This window comes from Pleurodeles waltl, chromosome 5, assembly GCF_031143425.1.
Source record: "Pleurodeles waltl isolate 20211129_DDA chromosome 5, aPleWal1.hap1.20221129, whole genome shotgun sequence".
Lineage (NCBI taxonomy): Eukaryota > Metazoa > Chordata > Amphibia > Caudata > Salamandridae > Pleurodeles > Pleurodeles waltl.
The window spans coordinates 719,852,807-719,868,100 of record NC_090444.1 but is presented as its reverse complement, the minus strand read 5'-3'; the positions used below and the strand labels follow the sequence as shown (position 1 = coordinate 719,868,100).

The following is a 15,294-nucleotide window of genomic DNA, read 5'->3' as shown; positions in this document are numbered from 1 at the left end:
CAAGATTACTAAAAGCTAAAAGCTGTCCATTGTCGATTCTAGAAGAAAAAGTGAATAGAATTAGATGTATGTAATGTCTTTTGTTGTAAATATTTTTTCTTGTAAATATTCTGTATTTTGTATAATGCATGAGTCATCGTTTTGCCTTGCACTTAGTTGAATTAAAATTTGGAAAGTAAATAATCCATGAAGACAGTAATGAGCACTGTTTTTTAAAAATATTAATTTAATTCATCCCTACCGCTAGACCGATTTTTTTGCTCATATATTGGTATTGAACCCAGGTCAGGTGAGGGTTATCAGGTTCCCTCTTTTTTTGTATAAACAACAACTGTCTACGGCTGGGGCATGAATAACTGAAAGCAACTTGCTGTAGCTCAGATAAAGATCTGCACAGCTTTGCACTCTGAGAAGTCTTTAGGGTCCTGGTGTCCATGCTGCTTATGAAAATCGCAATCACATCTAGTGGTTTTCTCAAATGAAGATGAAGCACTTGTTAACTTAGAACTTAAAAAAGTTGCAACCACATTTTTCAGCCTTAACAAAACCACCTTGAGATGTTTCATGCTATACTTTTATACTTCGTTTGTATTTGCCAGCTGCTTCGACTTTCAGTTTCATCATCGCTGCAACCCAGGATGAGCTCTTGGCTCTGTTTGGATGGTGGGCTTGTGTTGGGAGACCTATGAAGATCCCCCAATTAAAATTCCACCAAACCATTATAGGAGTATGGCCTTCCTATCACAGTTACTCATGCCTCTGTCAACCAGAAGCACATGCATAAGCACCACAGGCAGAGAGACTGCAGAAGCATTGGCGGGGCAGTTGCAGAGTCATCAGTATGGTCACTCCAAGCTAGCTTTGGAGGACGGTTCCACTAGGAGCAATGCAGCCCCCAGCGGACGGTAGCAGCCATCCCTGCCAAGTGTTAAAAAGATGAAAAGTTCAGCACAAAGGCGAGATACTGTGAGGAGAACATAACATTTGAATAATTTACACTCTAACTCGCCACAATGTTTTGGAATGAGAGGGGTGCCACAAAAGCATTCTCCTACCACTTCTCTCCAAGAGGGTGACGAGTCCCAATTTGCACTGATTGAATCAAAACTATATCTAACCAATGGGAACAGCCTAAGCTACAACCACCTGCTGCCCCCTCAGTGATTATTGCATTGTTGGAGAAGTTACTTACCTTTGGTCACACCTTATCTGGTAGAGACAATATCTAGTTGCAGATTCCTTACCTTAAAATTTAAACCAGGTCAGTCTGGATCCAGTACCCCTGCACACCGTTAGGTGGCATCAACTGGCTCCGCGTCCTTCGTCAGCATCATTCACGTCTGATATGACACCACAAGTCCTATATAGGCACCACCCCAGCACGCTGATGTCCGTTTCTTTTCACGACTTTTCATGCCAGAAGCGCAGCCATGAAGAACACGGACCACTAGTGTGCCAAAATTAAGGCCCTGAAAGGGGAGTCCCTGTCCCTAGAAATCAGTTTGCAGAACAGGGAGGATGGATGGGTCAGTAAGGAATCTGCAACTAGATATAGTCTCTACCAGATAAGGCGCTACTGAAGGTAAGTAACTTGTCCATCTTATAGACACATTTAGTTGCAGATTCCTTACCTTGGAATAGACATCTAAGCAATACTATCCCCGGAGGTGGATCTGCGAACTAAGATCATATTAGACGGTCCTGCAGGACCGAACGGGCTAAGTACCTGTGCCTATGGACCTGACTGTTCAGGCAGTAGTGTTTGGTAAACATGTGCAGAGATGCCCACGTTAGCGCCTGTCAGATGTCTAGGGCTCAAACTCTGCATGCTAACGCAGTGGTCACCACTGTAGCTTGGGTAGAATGAGCATGCAAACCTTCAGGTGGTTGCTTCTTGGCCAGTACATAGCAGACTTTAATGCAGAGGACAACCCACAGGGAGATGGTCCGCTTCTGCACTGCCCCTCCTTTCCTCGCACCCACGTAATAGACAAAGATTTGATCATCAACCCAGAACTCTTTAGTATAATCGAGGTAGAACACCCACACTCTTTTTGAGTCCAGGCGGTGGAGACTCTTTTATTCCTTAGAAGGTTGGGGGGGTGCGTAAAAAGTAGGCAAGGTAAATGATTAGCCTACATTAAAGGGCGTGACCACTTTTGGCAAAAATGAAGCCCTAATTCAAAGCACCACTTAGTCAGGATAGATGGAAAGGTAGGGCGGCTTAGATGACAATACCTGCAGCTCACTTTTCCTGCGGGCAGATGTGTGGCCACAAGGAAGACTGTTTCAATGTTAGACGCCTGAGAGGACAATTGTGAAGATGGTCAAAAGGGGCGCACATCAGAAATGTCAAAACAAAATTAAAATCTCATTGGGGCATAATGAATGGGGATGGAGGAAACATATGAGTAAGACCTTTGAGGAACCTAGTAACAAAGAAGGCTCATCAGGCAACCTCAAAAACACAGAAATAGCAGGTAGAGAACCTTTGGGAGTCCCCATGGAAGAGCCCTGCTGGGCCAGAGAAAGGATATTCAATAGGACCTCAGAGAAAGGGGCAGAAAGGGGGACAACAGACTTGTCTTTGCAGCATTCCACAAATGTATTCCAACGACAGGCATATACCGTTTTAGTGGCAGGAGGGCTGGCTGCCAAGATTAAATTACAGACTTCAGACAGAATGTCAAAAGCTGTCAACTGTTGCCGCTCAACCTAAATGCAAGAAGGCGGAGAACCCTCCCCTGCTGCTGCGACAAAAGATCCTCTCAAAGGGGCACCCACACGTACAAGGCCATACACAATGCAGGACCAGCCTACATGAACCATTGTGTCTCTGTCCACACCCCCGCCAGATCCCACTGCTCCGCCCAGATGGCGCAGGCCACCGTCTCTTGCATCCACAAAACCACAGCTGGAGGACAATCTTTTACCTACACTGCAGCAAAGAGCTGGAACAACCTCCACCTGAACCTCAGACAAAGCTCATTGCTCACCATCTTCAGGAAGAAGCTCAAGACGTGGCTCTTCGGATGAGGCCCACTCCTAGCGCCTTGTGACCCTCAGGGGTGAATAGCCGCACTTTACAAATAATGATTGATTGATTGATTGGCAGTCTGATAGGGGGATCAATGGCCATGTTCAGTAGCTCGGGTTACCAGACTCTCCGTGCCCAGTCAGGAGCCATAAGCATCACTTGGGCCCAGTCGTTCTTTATCTTCTTGAGAATGCTGGGCAGAAGTGGCATGTGCGGAAAGGAGTACAGGAGGCCTGGGTTCCACTCGAGACGAAAAGCATCGCCGGGCGAATGCTGCCTTGGAAACTCCAATGTGCAATACTGCATGTTCTCTGCGGAGGCAAACAGATCTAACCAAGGCTCTCCCCACTGCTGAAAGAGACCTTGAGCCACCTCCTGATGGAAATGCCATTTGTTAATGGATAAACATTGCTGGGTGAGTTTGTCTGCTATAGTACTCAGAAAGCCTGCCAGATTTTGAACCACCAGGGAAATGCCCAGTTTTGCCAGCCACACCCAGAGGCGCAGAGCCTCTTGTGGCAGTACCACATGGCAGTGGTGTTTTCCTTGAACACCTGCACTACCTTCCCCTTGAGAGAGGGAAGCAATGCTTTCAATGCTAACCTGATTGCATAGAGCTCCAACAGGTTTATGTGGAGTCCGACTTCGCTGGAGACCAGATGTCTTTGATCTCCGTCTCTCCCAGAAGACCCTGCTCTAGCCCAGGAGTGACACATCTGTCACTACTGTCAGATCTGGTTGGGGAAGGGAGAGGGATCTGCCTCTGACACAATTTCGGTTCGTTAACCATCACTGCAGATTCTGCACAGTTCTCTCAGAGACCTGGACCATGTCAGAGAGATTCTCCTGATGCTTCGGCCACTGGAACCTCAGGCCCCACTGCAGAGCCCATATATGCCTTCTGGCAAGTGTCACTAGTAGGATGGAGGAGGTCATGAGGACTAGCAACCTCAGTCATTCTCACTGAAATCCAGGATAGAGGCTGAAACATCGGTATCATAGACTGAATATCCTGGACTCGGCGCTCAAGAGGATAATCTCAAAACTGCACTGTGTCCAGAACAGCTCCAATGAAAAGGAGTGTCTGAGAGAGAGTCAGGTGAGACTTCGGCACGTTTATAGTGAATCTCAGCAAATACAGGAGGTCCGCTGTAGTCTGGAGGTGGGAGATGACAGACTGGGGCTAGCCTGTCTTTAACAGCCAGTCGTCGAGACAGGGTATGACTGCAACCAGGGTCTGCGACCACCGTCTTCACCTTGGTGAACATTTGAAGGGTGCTGGGAAGGCCAAAGGGGAGCAAAGTAAAGTGAAAGTGCTCATGGCCCACCATGAAACTAACGTCTGTGGGTAGGCAGGACGGGAATATGGAAATAGGCATCCTGCAAGTCCAACGCTACCATCCAGTCTTCTGGGTCCAGGGCAGATAGAAACTGAGCCAAAGTGAGCATTTTGAACTTCTCCTTTCTGAGGAAGAGATTTAGGGACCAAAGGCCTAGGTTAGGGCGGAAGCCTATGTCCTTCTGGCACAGGAACCCTCTCTATGACTCCCTTGGCCAAGAGAGCCATAACTTCCTTTCAGAGAAGTGCCAAGTGATCCTCCATCATCCGATTGTAGGATAGTGGCATGGATGGAGGGGTAGTCTCCAAGGGTAGGGACTAGCCCCTTTGGACTATTTGCAAAACCAACCTGTCTGACGTGATGGATTGCCTGTGGAGCAGTGGAAGGCAGATCCTGCCTCAGACTGGTCGGTGGATCCCACGGCCATGCATAAGCTGGCCAGCATGTGCAGCAAGTGGCTGGATGGGAACAGATGTGGAAGGATGCCACGAAAGGGGCAAAAAGCAGACTGAAGGGGGCAAGGGGCCGCCGGGAGGCCTAATCACCCGGCCATAGCACAAGAAACTTTGAAGCGCTTGAGTGCTGAGTCTGCTTTTTCTTCGAAGAGATGGGTGCCACCAAAGAGCATGTCCACAAGACTGGCTTGGACATCCCCCGAAAAGCCAGACATCCTCAACCACGTGGGCACCTATGGGCCACTGTTGATGAACCAGCTCTGCCGAGTGAGCTGGTCGTGTCAAGTTCACATCGAATCGTGAACTTTGTTGTCTCTCTCCCATCAGCAACTACTTGGGAAAGTACCACCCGGGCCTTCCCAGCGTGTGGGAATAACAACCCAAAAGGCATGTGGTGTTAACGGACTGCAATGCCAGGCTGATGGAAGAAAACATCTTCGTACCAAGTGCATGTGGCTTCTTGAATTCCCTATCCGATGGAGCAGAAGCGAACGAGCCTTGAATGGTGGAAGCTTGAATAACCAAGCTCTCAGGGGTGGGGTGTTGCTTAAGGAAACCTGGGTCGCCTGGATCAAGGTGATATTGTCAGGCAATAATCCTGTTCACAGGAGCCCCAGTGCTGGATTTGGACCAGGTACCCAGTAGGACATCTGTAAGGGCCTCATTGAAGAGAAGCAGGGGTTCGGAGGATGAAGGCAACTCATGGTTCAGGACCTTAGCTACTCTTTGCACCATAGAATAGTAAGCTCCTTCCTCCACAGCCACGGTAGGGGGAGAAAGCACGACAGTCTATGTGGGGAGGTATCCAGTCCACTGACTTCACCCAAGTCTGCACACCAGTCCATAGGATCTTGGAGCTGGTAGTCCAAAGTGTCCAGCAACCTCTCCAATTCCTCATCGTTACCTAGCCCATAAGAAAGGGGATCAGGATCCGACATAGGAGGCAAGGATCCTGCCAGAGTTGGCGTCATACGAGGCCCATCTGGCTCCGTGTGGGAGTCTGCAATGAGGATGGGGAGGGCACCGACTGAGGCTGCGGGTGGCACCAGGAGTGTCAGCACCAGCATCGGGGAAGGTCAAGTGGGTACCACCAATGCCGTCCCGGGTCCAAGCATGGATCAATGGGTGCCTCTCTGAGCCGAGGCCACCAACAGAAACGCGAAGGAGCCCCTTCTGACTTTGCAGGGCCCGAAGGCATGCCAGAGGTGTCAGACTACCCCAAAATGAGACGCATGGCCTCATAGAATTCTTTTAGTTGGGAAAGGGTCCTTTGGCTCTGGGATACTATGGGAGGCGCTGATTCAGCCAAGATGCAGGCTCGGCAGAAGGGAGGCCTAGACAACGATGCTCCCTTGTCTCATTGGCCGACAGATATGGGGAAGTCAAAAAACGTTTCACATTCTTCAACTTCTTCTTGTGTCTTGACTTACCCAATCGTCCCGTGCACTCGAGGTGGGATGACGACGATGGAGGACTCAGTGACCTCTCTCAGGACCTTCCGCTCGACCGCCCCCTTGACGTGCGGTTAGTCGAGCGTCAGGCCGCCACCAGCTTCAGGGACCGCTCCCTCAAAGCCTTCTGATGCATGGACTAACACTCGAAGCACAACTTTGGGTTGTGGTCGCCCTCCAGACACTAAAGGCACACAACGTGGAGATCCGTCATGGACATCGCTCGATGACAGGAACTGCAGGGTTTGAACCCGGTCTTTCTTGATGACATCCCTCAGCACACCAGAGTTAACAACTCCAAAAAACATCAACAAAAAGTCGAAAAAGGCCAATCAAAAAATGACTGAGGGGTAGCTCTTTTTGGATCAGCGCTGGCTGGGGCAGTAAGGAAAGAATGGACGCCGGCACACCGGGGTGGTGTCTATATAAGACATGCAATGTCATATCCAGGGCAGACGACGCCAACAACAGACGCAGAGCCGACTGATGCCACCTAACGGCATGAAGGGGTACTGCTCAAGAAAAATCTCTGGATCCAGACTGACGCCCGAGGGAAATTCTAAGGTAAGGAATCTGCAATTAGATGTCTCTATTAGATATGTATGGCTCTCGTAGAGAGCCTCTATCATTTATTTCTGTTTCTAAGTCGATAACAAAACTCCCCTGTGGTACGTCAAAAAGGCCTTTCAGGCTATACTGACAGAACTATCCGAGAGCCTGTCAGTGCAGTGCTGCTTGCTTGTTTTAACTGAAAGCAGAAAGAACAGCTGCAGAACCGGAAAGGATGGCAGGGCAGATGGTTTGGGTTGGTTAGGGGCTGGAATTTACTTTAAAAAAAAAGAATTAGGATACGGAAGAGAGGCTGTATTATGAATGGAACATGGGTTACTCAACAGAAGCCCTTGATGAAAAACATCCCTTTTATTCAATGTTGCTCATCTATAATTCTATATGATAACTGGCCACCAAATTCCTGGCTTCTCACATTTAGGTTTAGCATTGTATTGTGTGGTGAAAGTAAAGTAATTTTCATGTGAGTAAAAGTATTAGGATGGTCAACAATTTAATCTTATTATATGTTTCACTGAGATTGGAGTGTCTATCTTACACTCCCCCCATGAGTATGCACTGCAGTGCTTAACTTCACTACCCTGAGGGTCAGGAGATAAAAGGTTAAACACAGTACTCAGTTTTGAGAGTAATTGTATTATAAACTGCAGGAAATCAGTGGTAAAGTTTTCTTATTGTTACAATCTGAACCTGGTAACCTCTATTTGCCCTAGGTCTCCTGAAAAAAGCTCCCACTTTCATCGATGGATAGCACTATCTTCCTTTTCTACACAAAGAACCATATTCATCAAATTGCAGCCTACATGTACACCTGGATACAGTGGGCAAGATATTTGCAATAGCCACCTGGAGATGCTCGAAGAACTAGCAATGAGAAAACAACTTCAAATCTCCATTCTAACCCATTTACAATGCTGGCTATTAAATCTGAAACCCAACAAATGCCATGTGCACAAACAATCATGCAAAAACATTGAAATACCCCAAAAGGGAGCATTATTGAGAGCCCCAGTGGTCCACTCTGACCTGCCCAGTATCCTTCATCAGGAGAACTGGAACAGTGTCAGCCTCAATTAACAAGTTTCCTTGTCTGATATTTTACACATCCACACAAGGCTGCAGATAAAGTGTATACTTGCTCTCATGCATTATAACTGTCATACTGCTGACTTCCCAATGTCAATACAATGAAGGGTGGGGCAGTAGAAACACAGACCTCTCCATTGGCAGCCCAACAATATGGTTACAAATGCAGCAAAACCAAAATTGTCACATTTAACAAGGAAACAAGAAGATTGTCTTGGTACAATTATCAGCACGAGGTGAACATGTGAAAAGTATGCAAGTACCAGGACTTGATATTTAATTGCTATGTCTTCTTAAGAACTCACCGGGAGCAGGTCACTGGTTTAACAGTGTCAGTAATTGTGGTGCTTATTGGATCAAAAATTAAATGTGGGAGGATAACATGAGGTCTCCAAAATGTGAAAGGTTCCCCAGTTGATGAATCCTGACTACCGCTCCATAAATGCTATGTACCTCACATTTTACAAGAGATAATCACTCGTTGTTCTTAAAATGGCCAATGAATCCAACAACTATACTGTTGCTTCCTTTTTTAAATAAAATAAAATAGAAATGGTCAGATGGAGTACAGTCTTGCAGACACAAAACTTCACTGTGCCTTGGAGGTCCACAGGCTGGGTTTTAAGTAGACTGACCCTTGCCTTTAAAGCTTAAACAGGACATTAAAATCATAGCAGAATACCTGTCTGCACAAGACCACGCTCTTCTAAAAACAAAACAAGCCTAAGTTCCCTCTTCTGGTTTCTCTGAGAGGCAGGTGAGAAGCGTGCAAATGCAGCAAAGATGGCCTTGATGGGCAGCTAGGAATATCAGTTACTTTAGACTTTACCAATAACGTTCACTTACAGTTATTAACAATAAATAGAAGATCAAGCTCATCCTAATCTGCTTTAGAAGAGATCATCAAAGCAAGTGTGGAACTGCTATCTAGTAAATGCCAGCTAGCCAAAAGGTTTTTCTGAGAGGCTAGGCTCACTTGTACAACTGTTCTGGAAACAGAGTAAAAGAAGATGTGCCTTGTTAAAGTACCTTCTGTAGCTACTCTAAAGATGTCAAGAACATTTTTCAGAAGTGCAGTAGTAACTGCATTCACTTTTGCCCCGGGGTGTCAAAGACTCACCTGAAAGGGTGATGGTTCCATAATTCATCAAAATTGCTTAAAGCCTTTTCTTAAATAACAAAGAATGTTAAAAAGGAAACGTTAATTAAATGTAACAATAGTTCTCCAGCAAGGAAATCTTTCCAGCTTTCAAATCTCAGAATTAATTTCCAGCTGTCAGTTTGGCCTCAAAAACATCAAATTATTAAAATATTCTTTTAAATTAAAACATGTTTTCTACCTTTCATAATAAAAATAAAAAGTGAAGCTAAGGAGAAAACTGCACAAAAGACTGCAGCCCTACATATAAATATTGTGTGGCCCTTTAAAACATTCTTCTACTGTGGGGAAGTCTACATTGTGGCAGAGAGTAGCCCTCCAGGAACCATTTGCCTCTATTCTTTCTTAAAAAATGGATATGAAGCCAAACATATAATGAGGAGGGTTGGTGTAACAGGTAATTAATTTTTAATTATGGAACAAGCCCTGATTTAACCCTGGAATTCACTTTAGAGCAGAACAGTACCGATCTCAGGAGCTGAGCATTATAAAGACATCTGACAAACTTGAGGGTACTCCTGCATCTGAATCCAATCAATAATGGACTTTGAGCATTTGTAACTGCCTTGCATCTTGAAGTTTCGGCTCTAGGATTCAAAAGAAGAGCTCTGCCTGCCATCAGATACACCACGGATGCACTTTAAATGCACCTAGAGACTAAGCCATAAGCACGCCACCACTTAATCATCCAGGAGCTCACCTACATCCAATACCACCTGCTTCGCTGTACCCTACTAAAAATACAGCTCTAGCCTCTATTAGACAACAAAGGGAAACTCGGTTTCCTGGAAATCTCTTGAAAATAACACAAACTAGAGATCAGTTTGAGGACATCATTTGAAGAAGAGAAGCTACAAATCCAGGGCTATACATTTTTGTTCCACACAAGCAGAATCTACATTAGGAAAAGACTGAGTCAAAAATGTAGATAACAAGGCGCTCAGAAATGGCAGATGTGTGACATCCAGCTGCTGTTTTTCAGCTGAGGATCAGCGGCAACACTGGCACTTCCAATGCTGGTGAATCAGGATTGGAGCAGAGTGCAGTGCACTGGTGCAATCTGTGGACACCGCCACAGGCACGGAGTGTGTGCAGCAGAGATTGCCAAGAAGCACCCAAAGCTGCAAGATGGCCACAACAGACAAAAAGAGGAGGAATGGATGAGAGCTGAAACTGGGTTGAGGGATGGACTGGAGACTCTATTCACAGTGAGGGGCCCAGTGTGACCAACAATTTCGGGGTTGATCTCTGTGGCCAGAAATATTTCCTAGCAGACACAGGAAAAGGCAAGATGGTTACCTGCACAAGCTGAAGAAGCCACAATGTATAGAAGGAAACACCCAGGATAGTGCACAGTGGGATTTATAGTGACTGAGCAGGGGGACATAGGAAGCTGTATTCCTGGAAAGCTCTGTAAGCTTAAGGGAAGCCGAACAACAAGAGCTATGCAACATTGCAGATGTGCTGAATTAGATTATTCTAGAGACAGGGTCCAGCCAATCGTGGAATCCTATATGTAACCTGAGCAGTTCCCTGTGAATCAAGTGATCTGGCTACATCATGGCTAAGGAGTCTACTGGAGAACTGCCAAAGGGTATAATACAGCAGGCTCACTGTGCATACCATTTAAATAGTCAGTAGTCATTAATCCATCTGCTAGAACTACCTGCATACTTCTACCATCACGAACAAAACAGATGAAATGTCTGTAGCTGAATGAGGGAGGAAGACAGGTTCCGATGCTGGCTTTACATGAAACCATACAAGACACTGGAGTTTACGTATTTCAAGTAACGTTAGGGGCAACTCTAACTGGTTTAACTGCCCGAGTGTGTTGCCAGAGACAACAACTCCTAAAGGTACCTGTATGTTTCCTATAGGAGATGCTTGTTTTACACACCGGCCAAAGCAGACCCCAGTCACATTTATCCAAAGCAGTATTTCTCTTTCGGCTTCAAAGAAAGCAGTAGGGGGTAGAGGATGTTGATAAGCCAATGAATCTAGTTCACCGAGTCAGCAATTAAAAGATTAGAAGTAACGTCGGTTGCAAATCAATGGTAAGTGGAACAGCCACCTTCTTGAGGGGGAATGGATTAGACCTTCAATCAGTGAGGGAAATTTTCAAAGGGACAGACTACCCAGGAGATAAAAGACTAGTTCAGGGCCATTAATTATGGGGAGTGATTTCCGTCCAGTTACGAGCACACAGCAAGAGGCAGGAAGGGACAATGTCTGTACATGGAAAAAAATGGCTGAAAATGCAGGCCTGATCAATACTTGGCATCAGATACCCCCTCACAATAGACTACTCACATTATTTGTCAGCACACCACAAATAGGCCAGGTGAGACCTTCTATTTGTAGATCAGTGGCTATTGGGCTCGTCACAATTTGGGGATCATGGCCCTCAGCCACTCTCCCATAAAGGTCTGATAATTGGGAAATTCAATTGGCCACACCAAGGGGGAAGGAAGAAGAGTAACGGAAACGGGAAGCTAAATGACTTTCTGCTGAAGGACCAAGTGGTTTCCGACACAGTTAGGAGTCAGTTTAAATAATATTTAGCCCATGATGACACAAGGAGACATTGGGAAAAGGATGGTTTTGGATTCACCGAAAGTAGTGATTCGGGGTACCTTAATTAAGGTTAGAGGTGATAAGAGGGCCCTTCTTACCTAAACTTACACAAGAACTTCGAGACGTAGAAGACCAGCACAAAGGTAACCCCTTAAGGACAAAAAGGTATAAACTAATAACTCTAAGGGGACAAGTTAGAGCCACAGAAAGTGACTGGGCTAATTACATTCCAATAATACTAGAAATGTGGTTCCAAGAAGAAGGCAGCAAAGCAAGCAGATTAGTATCTAGTAAACTGTGTGCATATCAGGTTTAATTAATTTTATGTTACTCATACTACAAATCTTGATGCCAAGACTTTTACGAAGGTCTTGAATATTGGACTAGATGAAATGCTGCCCTCCTTAACTCATGCAGATTAAGGCGGCTTTATGTCAGGGCACAATTCTGGCAACAATATAAAAAAAGGCCCAACGTAATATTGATGAAGCTAGATGGAAGGAGAGGGTTGCACTCTTGCTCTACGTAATTAATGAGAAACCATTTCACCAGGTGGACTGGGGCTCCATGGTGGATGCTATCAGGTCCCTCAAGTTTGGTACCCACATTCTAGAATGGGTTTAAGCCATTTACCAAACATGGAGAACAAGAGCAAAGAGTAAATGGTTGTCAGGGAGCACAGATATCCTTCAGGGGCATCAGAGTTGGAGTATTTCTGGCAACAGCAGGCTTCTGCATTAACCTACAGAAATCTGAAAAACAAGTGCAGGCTACAGACATGCAATCCTTTCCAGTGGTCAACTTCGGGTATCAAATATTTATTTCTGTGCTCTGCGGAAACTATTCAGGCTTGATTAGGACATTAAGGTAAGACTAACATCTAGCATAAGCAGGTAGTCATGGGTGGGACAAACCGTAGCATTGTCTCTCCCAGCGCTCTAAAACAGAAATATCCTACAAGACCGCTGTAATGTCTTGTTCTGGAAAGAGCGAGGTTCAGTAGGAAGCAGCCTACTAAAAACCCTGGGCCAGGTTAAACAGGGGTACCCTATCTTCTAATTAATGACCAGGTTTCCCAGTTTTGCTACATATTAGTAAAGTCAGATGGAGAAACCGATAAACTATGGTGTACTTTTGATCAGAACTTAGCAACAACCTTCCCATTTGACGAAGTCCTTTAGTCCTGAAAGCAGAACATGGACAGAAACTACATCTTTCCATCATCATTTCAAGTTTGAAATTGCTTGATCCCAGGAAGGGATGGAAGGGATGGACTGTGTATGCCGCCTAATACACTTTGCTACTCTGGAGTATTTATTTCACTCTTGGACTGGAAAAACAGAACGTGCATTAACTTGGAGTTAAAGTATGTGCTCAAGACTCCACCAAGAAACACACAGACCCCTTCTGTGGTAGTGGAGTACTGAAAACGGCATCAGGAGACGGCCCTTAGTGGGTGGCCCATGGTCCCGTTTTAAAGTAATGTCTGCAAGAGGAGATTTAAAATTCAGGAGTCAAGGAGTACAATTAACTAGAATGCCCATTCCAATTTGGTATATTGACATCAGAGTAGCTGCAGAACTCAAACTATCCCGTTTAACAACTCAAACATGACAATAAAAGTAAGACCTTGAAATAACTCCAAATGAGGAAATAAAAGGCACCACTGGAACGGAAAAGGAGTGAGTGGAAACGCAAAGCTGTTTCAAGGTTATGTTCTGATGAATTGATAAAAGTAACCAATTTGCTGCGTGAGCGTGGATAACTGCCACAACGTGAGCTTTCCTCACTACAGAAAAAAAGTTTAAAAGAAGCAGCCGTGTGTTACACAAAGGGATGCTGCTTTCATGTTTTTCCCTCTGGTTTCAAATTCCAATTACTAGTTTATTTATGTTGGCTGTATTATGTCTTTAAAGTTAAAGATAAACGTAAACAATTTGGTTTGGTGACCAGAAAGTTATGAATATAGGGAGAATTATTTGCTGCAAAACATTACTGCCAGCAGTAATCGAATTGTGAACCAGTGAGTTACCTTGAATACCAAGGAAATACACTACTTTGGAGAACTGTTGGTAAGGTTCTTAAAACTATGTCACTTGCAGTATATTTTGCAAAGGGCTCACTGGGGCGGGGCCGCACTAAGCCTCTGTGCAAGTAATAGCTACATAAAAAGCAACGTTGTAAGAACGATGCAACGAATTGGCTTTCTGCATGAACTCAAGAGGTGGGATCCATCCGTTTTGACAAGACAATAAGAAAGTAATTTATAGACTAAAGTGCAACAAAACACAATAAGCAGGTTTACTACAGGCTCTTTCTAGTACTTAAGGCAACCGATGGACTACTACACACTCCAGATAAAAGATATCTTCAAACTGAAAAAAATACAATATATTTAGGAAGCACACAGTCTCGGGCAACAAGTGTACGTGAAATCAAATTGCACAAAACAAGTAACTGAAAAAAAGTAGTTCTTTCTGTACTAGAGAGAAGCAAGTTGAAAGCCTTAGTTCGACTCTAGAGTTAACTTTGCATTTGGAAAAGTTATTGGGGTATAGACAGGGCTGTGAATTTATGGACACATCTCTGTGTCGAGCACAACAGGCCCTGAATCAGAATTCCAGCCACTAGGGCTCGTATGGTCACAGCAGCTAAGATCAACTGTGAAAGCCAAACCTAAGCCTAGCCACTGCAAAATGTAATAGCAAAAGTGCTGGTGAGTATATCTGGGCAGACACTTTTGTCAGAACTATAGATTCTGCTGTCCTTCATTAGCCTCTTAAACACAACGCAACATTTCAACCAATATTCAGTAAGAAGACAATAAATAGGAGGAAATGCAAATATTGAAATATTTGAAGAGATTGCTTATTACTTACTCAGTAGTAAGAGACAATTTCTTTTGATGAGAAGACGTTTTGTAACATCACCTGATGTCAGACACACATATGGACAGTTCATTTCTGAAAGCAGCCCGCTCACCTCCAGCTGGAATCCTTCTGCTTCACTTGGGCCTTGGAAAAAACATATGATTTTTATAAATTTTCATTTCAATGAATCACTCTGGTGATGTAGGGCTAGGAATTTAACACTGTCTTTACACAACTTAGTTATATACATTAAAAGATGAAAAAGCAAAGGAATTTACAGAACAATTAGTACAAAACGATTTGCGATTTAGGAGTCCCTTATTTGAAATATCCGACTGGCTTTGGGACTCCTACAACAACAGCCACTTTGCCCACCACAGCCCTCTGTGCAAAACCTCAAAGCTATTATTTTGGACTAGAGTAGCCAGCCCCATTTCTGTTAGAGGTTGGTGCTTCTCTTCCATGGTGACATGACCAGTCTTAGCAAGTGGGTCCCACCAAAATGAATGCCTGTATGGGAGGTTATGGGTTTTCAGGGTATCTTTTACACAGTGTTATAGAAGATAACATGTCGGCATACTTAGACCCAGATTACTGAAAAGAGCTGCAATGTATACTAAGGAAAGATTGTTTGTTTGTTACACAAGTGCTATTCAACAATAAACTAAAACTCCTCCTGGGTTTAGACTGAGAGCAAGGATGATAAATGCCTTCGATCTCCAGCTGGGACACTAAGACCTCAATGGAGA

General features: G+C 44.7%; 1 protein-coding gene across 1 annotated transcript in view; it reads right to left on the bottom strand.

Annotated features, from left to right (window-relative positions):
• FAM98A (family with sequence similarity 98 member A) overlaps positions 1-15,294 on the bottom strand; it is a 337,728-nt gene that overhangs the window by 232,223 nt on the left and 90,211 nt on the right. Inside the window, exon 3 of the mRNA XM_069234676.1 lies at positions 14,555-14,689. Coding sequence (XP_069090777.1) covers positions 14,555-14,689 — 135 coding nt within the window. The remainder of the gene's footprint in view (positions 1-14,554; positions 14,690-15,294) is intronic.